Source organism: Phaseolus vulgaris, chromosome 3 (assembly GCF_051622355.1).
Source record: "Phaseolus vulgaris cultivar YP4 chromosome 3, ASM5162235v1, whole genome shotgun sequence".
In the NCBI taxonomy this organism is placed as follows: domain Eukaryota; kingdom Viridiplantae; phylum Streptophyta; class Magnoliopsida; order Fabales; family Fabaceae; genus Phaseolus; species Phaseolus vulgaris.
Window position 1 is genome coordinate 53,404,460 of NC_143500.1, and position 18,705 is coordinate 53,423,164.

General features: G+C 34.0%; 4 protein-coding genes across 9 annotated transcripts; 3 read left to right on the top strand and 1 right to left on the bottom strand.

Annotated features, from left to right (window-relative positions):
• Nucleotides 1–405: 405 nt before the first annotated feature.
• On the bottom strand, nucleotides 406–6,418 carry LOC137808637 (protein INVOLVED IN DE NOVO 2). Of its 2 annotated transcripts, none has more exons than XM_068609854.2 (7): nucleotides 6,320–6,418; nucleotides 4,879–5,813; nucleotides 4,487–4,668; nucleotides 2,797–2,886; nucleotides 2,409–2,699; nucleotides 1,701–1,910; nucleotides 406–895 (listed from the first exon to the last, which is right to left on the bottom strand). In XM_068609854.2, exons 2-7 carry the CDS (start codon nucleotides 5,798–5,800, stop codon nucleotides 680–682), a joined length of 1,911 nt encoding a protein of 636 aa, XP_068465955.1. In that variant the 5' UTR covers nucleotides 5,801–5,813; nucleotides 6,320–6,418; the 3' UTR covers nucleotides 406–679. The 2 variants fall into 2 exon arrangements, with proteins under 2 accessions (XP_068465955.1, XP_068465956.1); XM_068609855.2 differs by having other exon boundaries at nucleotides 6,137–6,368.
• A 1,870-nt stretch (nucleotides 6,419–8,288) lies between these two features.
• On the top strand, nucleotides 8,289–12,475 carry LOC137808638 (DEAD-box ATP-dependent RNA helicase 21). 4 transcript variants are annotated; one of them, XR_011080723.1, is made up of 3 exons: nucleotides 8,289–10,693; nucleotides 10,902–11,007; nucleotides 12,140–12,475. XR_011080723.1 is itself a non-coding variant. In XM_068609857.2 (2 exons), exon 1 carries the CDS (start codon nucleotides 8,428–8,430, stop codon nucleotides 10,642–10,644), a length of 2,217 nt encoding a protein of 738 aa, XP_068465958.1. In that variant the 5' UTR covers nucleotides 8,306–8,427; the 3' UTR covers nucleotides 10,645–10,693; nucleotides 10,942–11,154. The 4 variants fall into 4 exon arrangements, 2 of the variants coding, with proteins under 2 accessions (XP_068465958.1, XP_068465957.1); XR_011080724.1 differs by having other exon boundaries at nucleotides 8,306–10,693; nucleotides 10,942–11,007; XM_068609857.2 differs by lacking the exon at nucleotides 12,140–12,475 and having other exon boundaries at nucleotides 8,306–10,693; nucleotides 10,942–11,154.
• Nucleotides 12,476–15,368: 2,893 nt separating this feature from the next.
• On the top strand, nucleotides 15,369–16,487 carry LOC137808639 (uncharacterized). Of its 2 annotated transcripts, XM_068609858.2 has the most exons (2): nucleotides 15,369–15,559; nucleotides 15,817–16,487. In XM_068609858.2, exons 1-2 carry the CDS (start codon nucleotides 15,478–15,480, stop codon nucleotides 16,278–16,280), a joined length of 546 nt encoding a protein of 181 aa, XP_068465959.1. In that variant the 5' UTR covers nucleotides 15,369–15,477; the 3' UTR covers nucleotides 16,281–16,487. The 2 variants fall into 2 exon arrangements, with proteins under 2 accessions (XP_068465959.1, XP_068465960.1); XM_068609859.2 differs by lacking the exon at nucleotides 15,369–15,559 and having other exon boundaries at nucleotides 15,721–16,487.
• A 1,332-nt stretch (nucleotides 16,488–17,819) lies between these two features.
• On the top strand, nucleotides 17,820–18,528 carry LOC137808642 (putative calcium-binding protein CML16). Its single transcript, XM_068609863.1, has one exon. The coding sequence runs from the start codon at nucleotides 17,820–17,822 to the stop codon at nucleotides 18,300–18,302; it is 483 nt and encodes a 160-aa protein (XP_068465964.1). The 3' UTR covers nucleotides 18,303–18,528.
• The last annotated feature ends 177 nt before the right edge of the window (nucleotides 18,529–18,705 follow it).

Below are 18,705 nucleotides of genomic sequence, written 5' to 3' on the forward strand. Positions count from 1 at the left end.
TTTAATTTGAAATATTAAAATCGTACTTTTTAAAAAAAATGGATGGACCAAAATTTGATTAATCATAAATTTTATGAACTTGAAATATAATTAAGAATTTTTAAACTTCGAATGCCTTTAAATAATTTCACTTTAAATTCGAATTGAATTTTAATTTTACAATCTAGGTATAAAATAATATTTAATTGATAAACATGGATATTATTATTCTTAATTTTAACAATTCACAAATTTTACAAAATAACAAAAGACTTAACACATCATTTCGTAACACTTAAGATGCTATAACACTTCTTTCAACTTATGTAAACAATAAAACAAGCTAAAAAAAAAGAAGATTAAACCAAAGTATTTAATTTATCAGATATCCAATTTAAAAAGAAACATATATAAGGAGAGATTAAATTTACAGAAGTAAAAGTTAATGAAATTATATTTATAATAATGTTTTTCCGAATGCAAATTTAATCATGTATAGAATACAAAATCAAAAACATTGGCAAGTAGATGCTTTAAAAAAAGATGAAGAAAATAAATTTTATACCATAATGCTTGCCAATAACTGGAAAACATACTAAAATTGGAAGTGGAGTATAAAGGAGTTCAGGAAGTAACTAAGCAGCATAAGAATAAGAATAAGAGAATAAGAATAGGTTATTAAAAACCTTTTTCATTCTCTCTAAACCCTCTTCAGTTTATTCAACAGAAGTTGTAGTCCTTCTTTCAGAGTTGCTCTCCTTCCCTCTTTGTAGTTCCATAATACTGAGGTTAAGTATCGCCCACTGGGATTATATTCATTTATCTCTGACAATGCCTGCACCACTGCTTTATATGCCCCTTCACCCAACTCTTTTTTCAACTCTTTCAGCTTTTCATCGTCATCTTTAATAATTTCCTGAAATCAGTAAATGCATAATCTGGTATCAGTGCCAACGGAGGGATTCAAAACTGCATCTCTAATTCTCTCAACAGTATCCCACAATCCTTGTTAGCTTGGTATACACTTATATTCTAAACTATCAGCATGAAATTCCTTTTATTTCACATTGTATCCTCCTTTATCAACCATCCCCTTCTTGTAAATACACTTGAGTAGTAAGGATCTATAAAGAGGATAGAAGTAAAGTACTCACCTCCCATGTTACACGCACCATCATTTTTAAATTTGAACATAACGCAGTAACAATATTTTTTGCAAACAAGTTTACAAGGAGAAAATGCCATCAAGGGTGGAAATGAACCAGGTTTAGCCTATTAACGTAGTTTCATTTTATAAGGGACCTTTAGGCTTTTTATAAAGGCCTGACTGTTTAACTCTGTGACATGGCGTACAAGGTTGTTTAAAAGTTTAAACCATTAGCAAACTGGCCTATATTCTTAGTTGTCATGTCATTCTTTTTTCAAATAGACTCATAACGATTTTAAGAAGTTGACTTTAAACCTAACTCAATCTTATTAAATCAACTAGATGATTTTTACATTCACTTATAGTATATACTATGAATTGATTTTATTTCTATTTGATGTGAGATCTCCAACTATCCAAAGAGTTTATTTGAAAGTTGGTTTTGGATGAAGAAGACATGTCTAAACAATTTTACGTATTACATTAGAAGTTATGTAATTTTATAAAAATTCATACAAAATTAGGACATCAAGTTTATGCCAATCTATTTAATAACTTTTAAAAAATTAGGGACCTTTTCTTTCCCTTCAGCCATGATAACTTTGAATGGATGCCAATTTGGGTTCTTTAGATGCTCTTCCCACAATGAGCACAGTTCTGAAGCTCTCTCTTCAACTTCCTCCTTCTTATATCTTTTCTGAATTGCTTTAAGGAACGGTCTAGTGTCAAGTTCTCCCATTCTCTTCAAACGGATGTTTCCTCGAGATGCTAGTTCTTTAATACCCTGCCAGTGAGAAAAAAAATGATTAAATCTTGAAAAGCAATACCAAGAAAGCTTTAAGAATTGCAAAATATTTTCAGAAAAAACACCCACGATAAAGGTAATGATGACATATAAGCAGAGAATGTCCACACAATGACAGTTATGTCTCGTCTGCATAATTAAATGAAGTAATGAATGGTGAAAAGCATTTCGAGTATTATGAGTCTATTTGATGAATAAACTGATAAGATTTTAATTTTACTCAAATCACTTAGCTACCTTGCTATGAATCATAAAAGTTAACAGCATGGTTAACCAGATAGAAAAAATGGAATGTATAAGAGCACATGTATTTCAATTCAAACGACACTTTAGACAGAAAATTAAAATCACCAAAAAAACACCCCCAGCCGTGAGCCAACTGAGTTAGTAATGATCCTGGAATGGACCACATTGAGATGCTATTGCAAATTAGTTTGAAGAATCAGAAGAAAGATATATTTGAAAAAATATACTTACATTAACCAGTGCTTGTCGAGCTTCCTGCAGTTCATCATTACTCACACGCTCTCTAATAATTAATGTTCGGTTCAACTCATCTAAATCTTCAAGTGACTCTTCCTTGTCTATTAAATCCTTTTGTAAAGAATCTACCTTCTTCAGAAATTCTACACCATCATCATCATCTTTCATGTGCTTCAACACATTTAATGAGCCCTTTAATCGCTGAATCTCCAACTCCAGCTCTTGTTTCATATCAAGTTGTTTTTGAAGGCGAAAGATTTTAGCATGGAGCTGTTCTTTTTGTCTCTGTATAAATAGGAATTAAATAGCATTAATACTATCACATTCTGGTGTGGCACACATATATGTTAGGTTATTAACAAAGCTAAAAGGTAACACACACCCTTTGATCTTCTGCCAATTTCATAACATTTTCATTAGCTTTCTTGTGCTCCAGAGTAGCCATATGAACAGAGCTATTTTTCATTGCATTCTGCAAATCCAATAAATGCGGGCAGTGTTACACAAAGTCTTCCACAAGCCTTTTAAGCGCAATATTATTTTAGATGATTTCAAAAGCACAGAAAAAACACAGGTTATGTAAAAAAATTGATTTACATAGTCCTTAAGGAAAACCATTAATGGGAGTAAACAAATTAATAGAAAAACAGAAAACCCATTGCGTGAATATCTATGGGATACAACTGTAGATTGACCACTCCTATCCTCTCTAGCTTCTCAAAATTCCATCTCATTAATCCATGGCCTTTGCCACATTACCACTGAATGGATCTCATAATTTTAGTTATTACAAACACTTGCCAATTACTGTTTGATGTCAGGGCCATCCAATATACAGTGTCAGGTGATGCGCCTGTGACTTAACAAGGGGCACCATCACTTCATAGATCAAAATCACGGACACACAACACACAAATTACGAACTCCCATCAAGGATTGAATCATTAAATAGTATACTTTAAAAGTAAACACACCAGCAATCTTTTTTTTTTTTGTGGGCAACCAGCAATCCTGATATTAACATGTTTTGGATTCAGGGCGTTCATCAGCATGAATATCAAATAGCAAACAGTTGATTTTTGTACAAATTTTATTACCCAAATGAGATTGGTTTCAAATAAGTAGCGAAGGATCACAACTTTGGTAATGTCAAAGTAAAATCATCTCAATCATGTCAAACTAAAATTATGTCTGATGATTTTGATTAGTGGATTCTTTTTAAGGTTATACCAAAATTGTGTCTAAGTGACACGACTATCAGTTTTATTAAATTTAAAAAAAAAATGTTTGTTTTTTAAATTTGAATATTGAATTATTAATTTGAATTTTTTTATAAAATTAAATGGTCATAGAGTTTTGTAAAAAGAAAAAAAAAATTATATAAAGAAAAAAAATTAAAAAATGAATTTTGTTCAAAATGAGGTAAAAAATTTAATGACCAATTCTGGAAGAGGATTGGATTTACCAAAATTTTAAAATATCAACCATTTTTTAATTAATTTTTCAGTTAAAAGATAACTAAATCTTTCTTAATTTTATAAAATTTGTCAAATTAATAATTCAATAAATTATTTCATTTTTGAAAAAAAAAGAATTTAAAAAATAAATAAATCAATAATCAAAATTATACAGGATGACACAACTTTATTTTGACATCATCAAAATCGTACAATTTTGACAACTTATTCAAAATGAATTGTGAGGTTGTCACAACTTTCTCAACCTCATTTTTTTCAAAACCAACTATTTTGGTAATAAAGGAAAAAATTGTTCCCACCAAAACAGTTTCATTTTATTATGTTCACAGTGATGTCAGAATATTTTAACCACACATTCATTTGAAAACAATTTTCCAACCTATAAATTTTCAATCATTAAACCCAATAAGTAAAATCTGAAAAATTATTGACCATGGTAACTAAGTCCTTCCTTGAAAGCTCTGGAAAATCTAAACATCAACCATAAAAATCAATCTACCAAAACAAAAATTGTATTTCTTCACTTAATTTCACATAAATTTCAATCATAGTATAACATATGAGACGTAGCAAAATGAGAAAAAAAAACTATACCTCCCTGATTTCTTTTTCCAGCCTTTTTCTTTCACTTTCATTCTGTGCCTCGCGCTTTTCTAATTCGATATTCCGCAGCTCAAGTTCCTTTTTCTGAGATTCTAGTTGCAATTTAAGCTTTTCATGATCAATTGAAATTTTTTTGAGGTTATTCATTGCACTTGACTGTATTTTCTTTATCTCTGAAGACAAGGAATCATATCATAAAACAATGTTGTTACCACAGACCAGCAGCATTTTAAAATAATAATCAATTGTTAAAAATATAAAATTGTATTCCAGCACAATGATCTTAAGAAATTGATATAGCAATGATAAATACTATGGTGCTAACCACTACAATGGTTCAAGTATATGCGTATTAGGTCCTAAGGCTCAATAAAAATATATACCAGCATTATAAGCTTGAAAGAGTTTATCTTTTTCCATCATCACAGAGTTTATTTTGTGTGTCGCCTCATGGCATCTCACTTCTATCTCTTTTAAGTGCTGGTTCTTGACCTGAATAATATTAGTCAAATTGGAGACAAGTTTATCCTGCCTTCGAGATTCTTCTTCTATAAGCTCAGATATTGTTTTTACATCAGCAATCGTTTGCAGATGTTCTCCATAGATACTGTTCCTTTTGAAGTCATCTGCTCGAGCAACCCATGCATAAAGGCCAAACTTCTGCTCCGAATTAGCAAACCAATCCTTTTTGCCATGATGATCTAATTCATATGCCCTTTCAAAAGCCAACGCATTATGTAAGCCTGGCCAGTCTTTACTAAATTCCACAAGAGCAGTTCCAGAGTGACCCCGGTAATTCCATAGAGCATTGACTCGAACAGGATTGAAACCCCTGCTTCTGTAGTCATCCCTCAACCTGGAACCACTTTCCCCAACACATCGCCCGTCAACTGTCTGGCTAGTTGGAATATTTACAACAATTCCAATCCAAGGCCACACAAATTGCTCATCACAATTAACAGAGGAATCACTTTCATCAGTCGGTTTAGAATCTTTTGCTGGAGCATCTACATCCACGAGATCCTTTTCCAAATACTTCACCAGAGCCAAATGATTAGCCTTGTCTCTTGCCTTTCTCTTCTTTGAACTGCTCTGACCCACCCCAGAAGCATGTTGAAGGAGCTCATTGTACAAATAATCCTGTTTCCTCTTTCTAGGGCAGTACGGACAAATGAAAGTCCCATTCTCATTCGAGGTTTTCACATTCTGAACTCCATTTCTCAGTTCTTCATAAGTCTTATCTTCATACTCACTAATTTCAGATTCACTCATATCAGTATCCTCATCAGAGCTGCTGTGAGACATCACAGTTCCTCACCTGAAAAAAAAATAAAATCAGTGAATGCTGTTCCATCGCTCCACAGACAGAATATTAAATATCATATTCACATCCTGAGATAAGCACTCGACTATAACAGAACTTTTATCACAATACATCATAGTTCATGCAATCAAAACCTCTATTACTTGACACATATAACATCATAGTTCCTTGAAATACGAAACTGAAAACTTAACACTGTAAATCTGAACAACCTGAAACTATCGCAAGTAAGAAAACAAATACAAGAAAAAAAAATGAATGCAGAAAGTATCATAACAAACCAAACCACTAAGATTAACAAGATGTAATAACTTCACCTCACCAAAAAACGGAGCATACAATATTCAAATGGAGCAGCATCGAAACATTGAAGTATTGATTACAGAAATTCCGAATATGCATGCGAGTTGATACACAGAACACAACGAAGAAGACATGAATGAGATGAATCCAAATATAACGAAAACAATTGGATGAAAATGCAGATACAAGAAAGTGACCTAAGAAATGAAGCTCCTTCGAAGTAAAAGGTGAAGAATGAGAAATGGTAAGAACAAAATGCGATTTGGGGGTTTTATACTCAACATCTTTTACTTGCTACTAACATCTATAAAAGAAAATGCAATTTATAATTTTGAATCATATTTTTAGGACAGTATTTGAAATTTATATAAATAAATTAGAAATATGAACTTATTTTATTTTATTAATCTGAAATTTTGAAGCTTATTTTCAGGTTACTGAATTCATTTTATTATGTTATATAAATATTTGTGTTGGTTTCTTAAATTGTTGTTAAATTTCGTTCTCAGTATTTTTTTACATTTTGTGTGTGCTTTTGTAAAATTCTTTTATTTAATTAAAGAAAAAAAAATGTGACAAAAACAATGTTGTTTCCTTTTGAACGTTTCCAATTCTAGGGTAAAATTCAGAGAGAGATGAAGATATATATGTATTGTGTTTTCTTTACAATCTTCATTTTGCTTGAAATAACATTGTTGCATTGTATTTAATTTTTTTTAAAACAATTTTTTTTTTTTTTTGTAAAAAAGACACATAAATTTTACTCAGTTACTAATGATTGCTAAATTAATTAGTCATAAGTTAAAAGGAACCAATAAATGATAGATATCTAATCAAAAATAAAAATTTCGTAACTAAAATGAAAAAGAAGTTATTAGGGACTACGAACAAATTATGTAAATTTATTAAGACTAAAAAAAGAAATACACATGTCAGTTTTACTTAATTAGTAACTTATCACATAACAAACATGTCATTACTTTACATATGTCAATAAATAGTAGGACCAAAACGATTTTTTTTTGTTAAAAATCAAAAAAGAAAAAAATTGTATGAAAAACAACATAATTTTTTTACAAATTTATGTACGTAAAAGAATATCTACATCATACAAAAGTAATGGAGTGAACTCTTTATTCTTAGTTGAAAAATTATAATAATTTAAAATATATTGTTGTTTGTTATGATTAATTTGCATTGAAAATCTTGTTAAATGATTTTTCATCTTTCACATGTCAATTATTATTTATATTTTAGGTTTTTTATTAGAGAGGAGAATATTGACAAAAGATCTTTTCACATTCAAGTCATTAATGTTTGTTTTGGTATATGATGGTTGAAAATTATAGTACATTTGACTTGTTATTGCATGTGTATTTATAAGGTGAAAATGGAGATACTTGTATAAGGGAACTCAATTTGAAATAACTTATCAAGTTAATATAATGATTAGAAAAAGATTTTGTAATCATTTAATGTTAAGCTCAAGTGGTAGTGAAGATGGTTTAGGTTGGGTGGGATGGTGGTTAAAGGATTGACTAAACTTTCTAGCTATGGTAGATGGTCTTGGGATTGGTGATGAAGTGAGAGGTATGTCAGGAGGTGGTGGTGGTTCCACAGGAAGGCGACTAATGCCTAGAGAGACTTCAACAACCTGAAATTCATTAGAGTTAGAATATTTTAGAACATCAGACAATATAAACTCATTTATCTCAACGCCTGTCCAACCAATTGAATATGAAAAATTACAGTCTCCTAAAAAATCCAACACATTATCATCCAAAATGTAAAGATGATACACAAAGTGATATTCAATCAGGTGTTTCATAGCGTTTATGATATTGAACTGGACTAGAGTGTCTTCAAACTCTATAGTCAGTGAATGTGTCTGCGTGAACATCAATCTTGGCGCGGACTATCTTCAGGTAAGATTTGTCAAGATGATGATGGTTATTGCACCAAAATATGAATTTTCTCCACCCATGTTCAAAAGGTAGAAATCTATAAAAAAAACAAATTTATTTACTTGAATAAGAACATATTCAAGAAGCCTTAGAAATTGAATTGTGCTTTTATTAACCTTAAATCGTAAACTCTAAATTTTTATTAACGAATTGAAAGACTACATTTATGAGTTTAAGATGACGAATAGAGAAATAAGTAAACACAACAAAGACATTGGCATAAAAGTTAATTTTAAGATAAATATGATTATTTATACTTTAACATCTAATATTTTAAATTTTATGTTGTGCCCTCACTCTCTCACTCTTTCTCTCTCGCTCACAATTTCAGAATTGCCACCATGAAGCGCCCAAACGACGACGTCGCCAACACCTCAACGGCGAAGCCAACATTCCTAACCAAATCCCAACGCGAGCAATTGGCCCTCCAGCGCCGCCAGGATGAAGTGGCGGAGCAGAAGCGGCGCCAAGAGCAGCTTCTCTCCCGCAACCACTCCTCCGATCCCAAACCCTCCTCCGACCGCCAAAGAGACAGAGACAGAGACAGAGAAAGGGACAGAGACCGCGACAAAGACAGGGACAGGGACCGCGAGAGGGCACGTGACCGAGACCGGGACCGCGAACCAGAACGCCGCAACAGAGAGAGGGAACGCGAAGAGGATAGCCGGGCCAGAGAGCGATCTCGTTCGGATAAACTGCCGGAGCGCGAGAGGACACGTGAGCGGGACCGCGAAGCCGAACGGCGCAACAGAGAGAAGGAGCGTGAAGAGGAGACCCGGGCACGCGAGCAAGCTCGCTTGGAGAAACTCGCGGAGCGCGAGCGCGAGAAGGAGCTTGAGTCTATCAAGGAGCAGTACCTGGGTTCGAAAAAGCCCAAGAAGCGCGTGATCAAGCCCAGCGAGAAGTTCCGGTTCTCCTTCGACTGGGAGAACACGGAAGACACCTCGCGCGACATGAACGCTCTTTACCAGAACCCCCACGAGGCTCAGCTCCTCTTCGGCCGCGGCTTCCGCGCCGGCATGGATCGCCGCGAGCAGAAGAAGCTCGCCGCGAAGAACGAGAAGGAGATGCGCGAGCAGATCCGCAAGAAGGACGGCGTCGAGGAGAAGCCCGAGGAGGCAGACGCCCTGCGCCGCAAGGAGGCCGCCGCCGATCTCTACGACACCTTTGACATGCGCGTGGACCGCCACTGGAGCGAGAAGAAGCTGGAAGAGATGAGTGAGAGGGATTGGCGCATCTTCAGAGAAGACTACAACATCTCCTACAAGGGTTCCAAGATTCCTCGCCCCATGAGGAGCTGGATTGAGAGCAAGTTGAGCCTGGAGCTCTTGAAGGCTGTGGAGAAGGCTGGCTATAAAACCCCTTCTCCTATTCAGATGGCAGCCATTCCCCTTGGCTTGCAGCAGCGTGATGTCATTGGCATTGCCGAGACTGGTTCCGGGAAAACCGCGGCGTTTGTGCTTCCCATGTTGAGCTATATCACCAGGCTTCCTCCCATTAGTGAGGACAACGAGGCTGAGGGTCCCTATGCTGTTGTCATGGCCCCCACTCGCGAGCTCGCGCAGCAGATTGAGGATGAAACTGTTAAGTTTGCGCAGTATTTGGGCATCAAGGTGGTGTCCATTGTTGGTGGACAGTCCATTGAGGAGCAAGGGTTTAAGATCAGACAGGGGTGTGAGATTGTCATTGCCACTCCTGGACGTTTGATTGATTGCTTGGAGCGACGCTATGCTGTTCTCAATCAGTGCAATTATGTGGTTCTTGATGAGGCGGATCGCATGATTGACATGGGGTTTGAGCCCCAGGTAATGGGTGTCCTTGATGCCATGCCTTCCAGCAATCTGAAACCGGAGAATGAGGATGAGGAACTTGATGAGAAGAAGATTTACCGGACCACTTATATGTTTAGTGCCACCATGCCCCCTGCTGTGGAGAGACTTGCCAGGAAATATTTGAGGAACCCTGTTGTGGTCACCATTGGCACTGCTGGAAAGGCAACTGATTTGATCAGCCAGCATGTGATCATGATGAAGGAGTCTGAGAAATTTTACAAGCTCAAGAGATTGCTTGACGAGCTTAACGACAAGACTGCGATTGTGTTTGTCAACACCAAGAAGAATGCAGATATGGTTGCCAAGAATTTGGATAAGGAAGGGTATCGCGTGACCACTTTGCATGGAGGGAAGTCGCAGGAGCAGAGAGAGATTAGTCTTGAAGGGTTTAGGACCAAGAGATATAATGTTCTTGTTGCCACTGATGTTGCTGGACGTGGGATTGACATACCTGATGTCGCTCATGTTATCAACTATGATATGCCGGGGAATATTGAAACGTACACTCACCGTATTGGGCGTACTGGTCGTGCAGGAAAGACGGGTGTGGCTACAACATTCTTGACTCTTCAGGACAGTGATGTCTTTTATGACCTCAAGCAGATGCTCGTTCAAAGTAACAGTCCTGTTCCACCGGAACTGGCAAGGCATGAAGCTTCAAAATTCAAGCCAGGATCGATTCCTGACAGACCACCTAGACGAAATGACACTGTTTTTGTGCATTAGAGAACTTTTTTTTAGGTAGCCACTTCTTTAGACGACATCAACATTGCAGGTAATATGAAATTTTCTGGTTGGGGTAATGAACATTTTGCCAGTGAGACACTAGCAGCCTGATCTGCTTAGTATGGTTATATGATCCTGCATAAAATTTATTTACAGCAGTCCTTCTATTCTTGTATCGCTGTCCTTGCTTGTATTCTGTTTAGCTAGAGCTACTATTCTGCTTATTAATTATTTCTAACTGGATTGATACTTTTTAGGTGACTGATGCGGTCTTCGGGATTTTGTCTGTGCCAACAGGTGTATCCTCCAAATATTTTAAGCTGAACTATTATCAGGCATCCTAGCTTTCATAGACTTGTTCAGGTTTAAATATTCTGCTACCTCAAATATTTGAAAAGATTTTGGTTTCTGTAACTTTTTCTTTCATGAAGTAAAAACGAGAAGCATGAAGCAAACATATTGGTGTTCATAAACATCCTGGAAGCATGCTCTTGGTGTTTTGCTAGATTACGAGTTATCTTAATATACTAGGTGATTTTGCATGTTGTTAGATGCAAGAATTATATGTAGACTTGCATTGTACCTAGCAGCTAACGATTTTAGAGTGAGGTTACTTTATATAATATGAAACCTTCTTGTGGAAGTGGAGGAGAATCTGATCCATGCACTCTCATTTCTAAAATTGAGCATAGCTTAGTGATGACTGATAATTGTTCAACTTATGCTTTGTCTATGTGTTGGTGGTGTTATTTTGTTGACTTAATATGTTTTGATTTCAAATCTTGAGGATGACCTTCCACTTTTGATTCTAATAAATTATTTTTTAAAACTTGTTAGTTCTTTTTGGTAAATTCAACCATGGTTAACTTTCCAGTGAAAGGCATGCAATTATGTCAAAATCTCAATTCAATAAATTCTATTGATACTTTGATTATAACCTTGACTTTGTGGTTATAAGCATAATTTGAATAAGTTTCTAGATAACCCTCCCTTGATGGAATCCTAGAGTGTTACCTTTGACGACCTTCATTCCATTAACAGCCTGACTTGAAAAGAATAATTTACTAATTGAGCTACGCATGTTATAGCTTATTGTGCATGCCAAGTAGCCATCAACAGGCTTCAACATTCATAACATGCCTTAAATTTTGTTTCTTAATGTTAGTAGAAATAAGTTAGTTAGTTCAGTGTTTACAGCTGTCAGCTAGTTCAGTTTGTACAGCTGTCAGTCTTTTAAGCTGATAGCTTATATTAGTTAAACCGTGCCAAGCAAAAGCACATAGTAGTTAAACGGTTAAGCGGTGCCTATAAATACATTGTTTTACTCGTATTATTGAGTATTGTGAAATTAATAAAATCTCAGTTAGTTCTTCAGTTAAGTTTCTCCAAGACTTAGATAAATTGATTGACATTATAAAATATTAGGCAACATGACACTGTCAAATTGTTTTATTTGGCGCTTGCAACTGCTAAATTATCATTGATGATCATGCAGAAGACAAGTCTATTGGATGTCAAAACAGATGTTACAACTAGTGATGGAAGATGCAATTGATGATTGGCTCCTTAGACAGATACATTGGCTCCGGAGAGAGGAAACAGTAGCCCAGGATGTAAGCATTGAGCCTAAACTTTATAAACATTTAGAGGACATTGTTTGCCAACTCAGAAAAATGAAGCTTTTAATACAAATAAAGAGTAGTGAAACTAGACTTGGTTGTCCATGGCCTGATTAAATAACCATTTCTCTGTTTGATGGTGTATCTAAAGCACTGGATATAGTTATAATGGGCTAATTGCTGTTTGTTAATAGATACCATGATTGGACAAAGTATCTGTCATATCCATAGTACCTCAAAGAGAGCCACGATGACAATGTTATACTAATTAAAGAATAGTGTAATCAAATAAGCCTACTTTAGAACTGGATTTCAAAAGTTCCCCTTAAAAATCTGAGCTTTTCATTCCATTATTAAAATCTACTGAACTGCATAAGTTGTGCATCATAAAAGCTTTTACCATCTAGGCTCTTGCTAATAGCTCTAAAACTAGTTGAAACAAATTGGTCCAAGTTTTGAGAGCAACTGAATTGTTTGTCAATGGCCAAAGGGTACTCTGGATGTGGTTGATTTCTGATCAAGTAGTGTTTTGTTAGACATGCAGAACTGAAGAGCTATTTTACATATTTATGCCATTTTGTTCTTATAAGATTATTACGTAGAATGGCATTTGGTAATCATCAAGATTACAACTCTGAATTTTTTAGCCACACAAGTTTGAATACGTAAGAGGTTACATTGTATTGTGAAATTAAGTTTTATGGTTGGTTATAAGGTCCTGATAGAATATTTTGGGAGCTGTTGAATTTTTTGTTTTTTTTTATGTATGTTGAGGATTGGTTTATTGGTATGTATAGTTTGTTGGATAATAGGTTGGGGGTATTGTTTTTTTTTTATATATTAATAAAAAATTCATAAGATGATTTCTAACTTAGTTAATATGATAATTAATTTTTTTTTTTTATCTAAATTTAGTTTTTATTTTATAATTTTCTTTTGTAGCAGAAATAATTAAGTTTTAACTTGTTTAGGTAATTTTAATTGAATTTTTTTTGTAAAATATTTGTATTTTATTAAGTGTTTAAATTTGTTTATATTTTTTAATTAAGTTAACATTGTCAAGTTTTTTTATTATTGGCAAAAGAATAATATATTATAAACTAAACATTTTGGATACTTCAACCTTTTAAATTCAAAATATTATTACCCTTTTCATTTTGTCCTCAAGTGAAATGATGTGTTGTTTGATTTTCTAATTTTAATTACAATATCATCAACTTAGATAAAAATAATGAAGTAGTCTCTAAAATTATCTTTATGAAAAAAATAACTTGTTTCATTTTTTTAAATTAATAGCGAAACAAGACACAAAACAATGTTATTTACTAAAGATATTTATGTTATTTACTAAAGATATTTATGTTATTTACTAAAGATATTTAAAGTTTCAAACTTTCATTTATTTTTTAATTGTCCAAGTTCGTTGATTGATGTTATACTTGAGAGTGAAAAAACAGATATTCATATTTTGAAAAATATAAATATTTTGAACACTCAATAAAACAAGATATTTTAATAGGAACTTCAAGAAATTTTTAGCATAAACTCAAATAAAAATATATAAATTTATAAGGCACTTAAAATTTAAGTATGTGATTTTATATATTTCATGGAGACATGTAAGCAATGTCAATGTAAGATAACCGTGAGTCCATTTGATGACAAAATCAACCAAAAAAAAGACTTAATATAACAACTCAAATAAAAATATTCGAAAGTAAACTTAAAACTTAATTAAATATTTATGTTATAACAAAACACATAAACCCAATAACAATAAATACATGACTCAAACACAATCATTATTAAATATAATTTTATTTTAGAAACAAAATATAATTAGTTATTTTTTTATTAAAATAGATACTATTTTATAGACTTAAAATGTGGTATATAAAATAAAATAATTTTTTAAGTGATATTTAATTAATATTTAACTTTTAAATTTAAATAATTGATAGCTAAAACATTTGTAATTAATTAATTAAATATTAATTCTAAACTATTTATCAATAATAAAAACTATTTTAAATATTAGTAATTTTTTTAGTATTTAAAATAGTATTTAATATGAAAGCATAACTCATTATTTACTATTCAAACTATTTTTTTTATTGGTTCAAATTATTTTTATCTTATCTCAATTATAATTATTTTGTTTAACATTAGTTATCTTTTGAATTTTCTTCTCAAAGGTTATTTTTTATCTACTACTAAGAAAAAAAAATTGTTCCCATTAACATTGACAAAAAAAGTGATCTTAATTAAGATTTATTGAAACTCCACATTTGAATATTAAATATTAACTTTAATTTGAAAGAAACTCTGTCTCAAACTTACCAAGCCCCCAAAAAAAAGTATATAAAGGGAATAGAGATGCGAGAGAGAGAAGAGAAAAAGTATAAAGAATTTAATTTTTTAGGTGAAATTTTAAATTTTAAATAATCAAAATACTTGTGAAAATTTCTATAATTTCAATTTAGTAATGTTTAGGTGAGAAATTCTTACAATGTAATATTTTTGTAGAAAACTTGAAATATTTTATGAAAATATGTTATTTGGATAAGTAATTTTAAAAAATTAAAATCATACAAAATTATGAAATTAATTTGATTATTTAAAATGGGATAATTTAAGATGAAAGGAGAGTTTATGGTGAGAAATAAAACATGCCAAATTATAAACCCTAGATTAAAATAAAAGATACACACACACATATATATATATATATATATATATAATTGAAAAGTTATTGTGCAAGCTGAAAAACAAGAAATCTCACTCCCAATCTTTTCTACCTTTGTGACCTATTAGTTTAGCAAACACAATTCATGCATCCAAACATATTGAAGAGTAGAAAGAAAGCAACATCTTCTTCCATTGAAAGTGAACTCATATGAATACCTTGCTAATAAATTTTGACAATGTCGAATATCATGCAAGCACTCAATCATTTCTTGGCACGTCATAGCTTGATGTGAATGTAAATTAATTATACTTTATTTTAATATTCATATGTCATCTGCACAACAACATGATATAATCTTTATTCAGAAGCTATAGTTTGCGTTTGGTCTTCAACCAAATAATTAGAAGCACGAAATCACCAAATATATCTTAGCTTTTCCTCATCAAATTCCATTGCTTCCTCCCCACCAAGACCTCATCATAGGGGAGAAGGAACCTCTTCTTTAAACATGCATGCCTTCTTTTTATGTTTCGTTTCTTCTTCTCTAACTGGTGTCTACAACCTCTTCCTAGAACCTGGTGTCTAGAACTCCTTCAAATAATCTTTGGTATGTATGTATTCGATTTAATGAACTGTAAGGGTAGTAGGAGGATAGGTTCTTGATCTTTCTGTTTGTCTGTAGTTGGGTGTGTTGGGGTAGATAGTAGGTGGTTCCATTCGGGTTTTGCTGGATATGTGGAAAGGTGCTCTTTGATATCTCTTTATATGTACGAGGGTTTGATCACCTTAAGTGGTTCTATTAAGTTTGCCGATAAAAGAATATTGATCTCCTTCTTCACCACCACCCCTCCTTCTCTTTCACAGCCATGGAAGAATGGAACATGCTTGGAGCTGATTGTGTGGTCATATCATGCTGCTGCCAGTGCTTGGTGCTGCAAATTCTTGTCTTTCTCTTGCTGAAGCTTCCCTGGAAGGTGATAAGGAAAACAAGGGAATATGCTAAGAAAAAGCTGAGACAAAGGAAGGGAAATGATGAGAGAGCTAAGATGAAGATAGAATCTGGTTGTTATGAAGATGTTCTTGTGAGAATTGACCATGAACAATCTTTTAGAGATGGTGAAGGATTCAGCTGTGGTGGTTGCATGGAGGAAGTTGAAAAGATGATGGAGGAGTTCTATGAAAAGGGAGAGTTTGGATTTGGGAGCTTCTGGGGGAGGGAATTAGGAACATGTGGATGTGGTGTTCCTGCAATAGTCAACCATCACAGTGATGATAATTTTGTGAGATATCAAATTATTGATTTGGTTGGTTCCTTAAGCTGTGCATAAACTTCCAACATTTATGATTCTCATGCTGAAGATTCTATCACAACAACAAATGACTTTCACCAAAACTAATGTCCACTTCATAGATTAGGTTAATTTACTTAATAAATCACCTTTTGTTAATGCTTCCTTTGTTACATGTAAACATTCTCACAAGTACATAATCCATTTTGCAATACTAATTCAATCATTATTTTATTCTCTTTGCGTAATCTATTGTACTTTAGTTGATGTCATTCATACTCCAAAAACCATACATATAGTTAAATATAAACTAATATAAGTCATGTACAAATTCATGGAAACTATAAAAAATAATAAAATTGTAAGTATATTTTTTTTATAAGCATCATAATCAACTTGTAGATAAAGTTAATTTATACATAACGATTAACCTAATCACAAAACAAAATCTCACACCATGCTTTGAGTATGAAAATGACAACTTTAACAAACATCACATTTATGTTGGCCATAGGGTTGAAAAAGGGAATGAGTCAAGGTTTTTCATTCCACATTTATGAGCTTGTAAGAGTAAACACAAAAATCTAACATGGTTGTGTTTAGAAAAGCATAAGTGTGCTATTTGTACTACTGGATGACAACAAAGCCGACTAGACGACAAAGCCGACTAGATGACAAAATGCAAAGTTAAACACGTAATTAGGTATAAACAAGCCAACTTAAGTGATAAGCACGATTAAGTCGTTTGGACCCTAAACCAGACCCATAGCAGCCATAGCCCATCTAGAGCAGTATAAATAGGAGAAGAGGCACAACACCCAAGGTAACTATTCACTCCCCACTTTTTTTTTTTTTTAACCCTAAACCCTAAACTTCCCACTCTTCTGGTACTTAGCTATCGGTCTAACTTGATCGTCGGAGTGTCTTTGCAGGTACTCCCCCATCGTGTCCAGACCAAAAGAGATCCAGCTGAAAGAAGACTAACCGAAAGGTCGGAAAGACGAGAAGACCACCACAAGAGGAAGTTCTGCAGGGTTCAGATCTCGTAGGAACACTATTTTTTTTTTTTTAATTTTTCACATAAGGAGATTAACCTCCCTATGGATTCACACATTCCTATTATTTTAATGTTCTTTACTTTATAAAAAATAATAAACTTTATAAAATGACATAAAATAATAAAGTTTATAATAAGATAATATTATATATATATATATATATATATATATGTGTGTGTGTGTGTAGATTCTAATAAAAGAGGTAGAAAACTGTGAGTGTTTCCACTTCTTGTGATGTTTCTGTTCTCAGAATTTAGAAAAAAAAGTTAGTTTTGTTTGTAGATGAGAATTCCAACCAGACATAAATTAAATATAGGAGCAATTTGTTTGAATTTGCAGAGACTTTGCATCGAACCGTTATTTATTTCGCAACCGTTTCACACGCGCTTTCCATCTACCTTTGAACCATTCCAATCCAAATGCGAAACCCAAAAGCCACCATTCTTCTTCTTCTTCTTCTTCTTCTCTCAATCCAAAACATTCTTTGATCAACAAAACAAAACAACGTCGTTTTCGTACGATGTCAATGCAGCAAACCGACCAAATCAAGCAGCTAAACGACATATTCAACCGCTTCGACATGGACTCCGACGGCAGCCTCACGCACCTCGAGCTGGCGGCGCTCCTCCGCTCCCTCGGCATCAAACCCACCGGCGACGAGATCTACGCGCTGCTCTCCAACATGGACGAGAACGGCAACGGATACATCGAGTTCGACGAGCTCTTGCACGCGATCATGCCGGACCTCAACCAGGACGTCCTCATCAACCAGGAGCAGCTGCTCGAGGTCTTCCGCTCCTTCGACCGCGACGGCAACGGCTACATCACGGCGTCGGAGCTCGCCGGCTCCATGGCCAAGATGGGCCACCCCCTCACCTACCACGAGCTCGCCTCCATGATGGCCGAGGCCGACAGCAACGGCGACGGTGTCATCAGCTTCAACGAGTTCGCCGCCCTCATGGCCAAATCCGCCGCCGATTTTCTCGGCCTCAATGTTGCCTAAAACCTCCCTCCTCTTCTTCTTTTTCTTTGCTGTAAATTTTTAGGCTACGTTCGTTTTTGGTGTGAACAAGGACACATGCAAAAGGCAAAACAGAATTAAGGGATGCAGATTTTTCTTTCTTCTTTCGCTAATTGTTAACTTCTCTGTATATATAATCACTTCTTCGGACGTGAAGGCAGATTCTTGCTTTGTTTTTAATAAGAAAAAATTACAAATTAGTCAGCAATTTTTTTGCTTTTTTATCTTTCACCAATCTTCTTGCACATGCTACATCGTGGAAACTGGTGTTTGAGTGGTGAGGAAATGTAGAAGATGAGATTAGGTTAATGAATTAGTGCAATCTGATCTTTTTTGTTTGATTTATTCTTCAGGGGATCTTCTGAACTTCGATCAATGGAGCAAA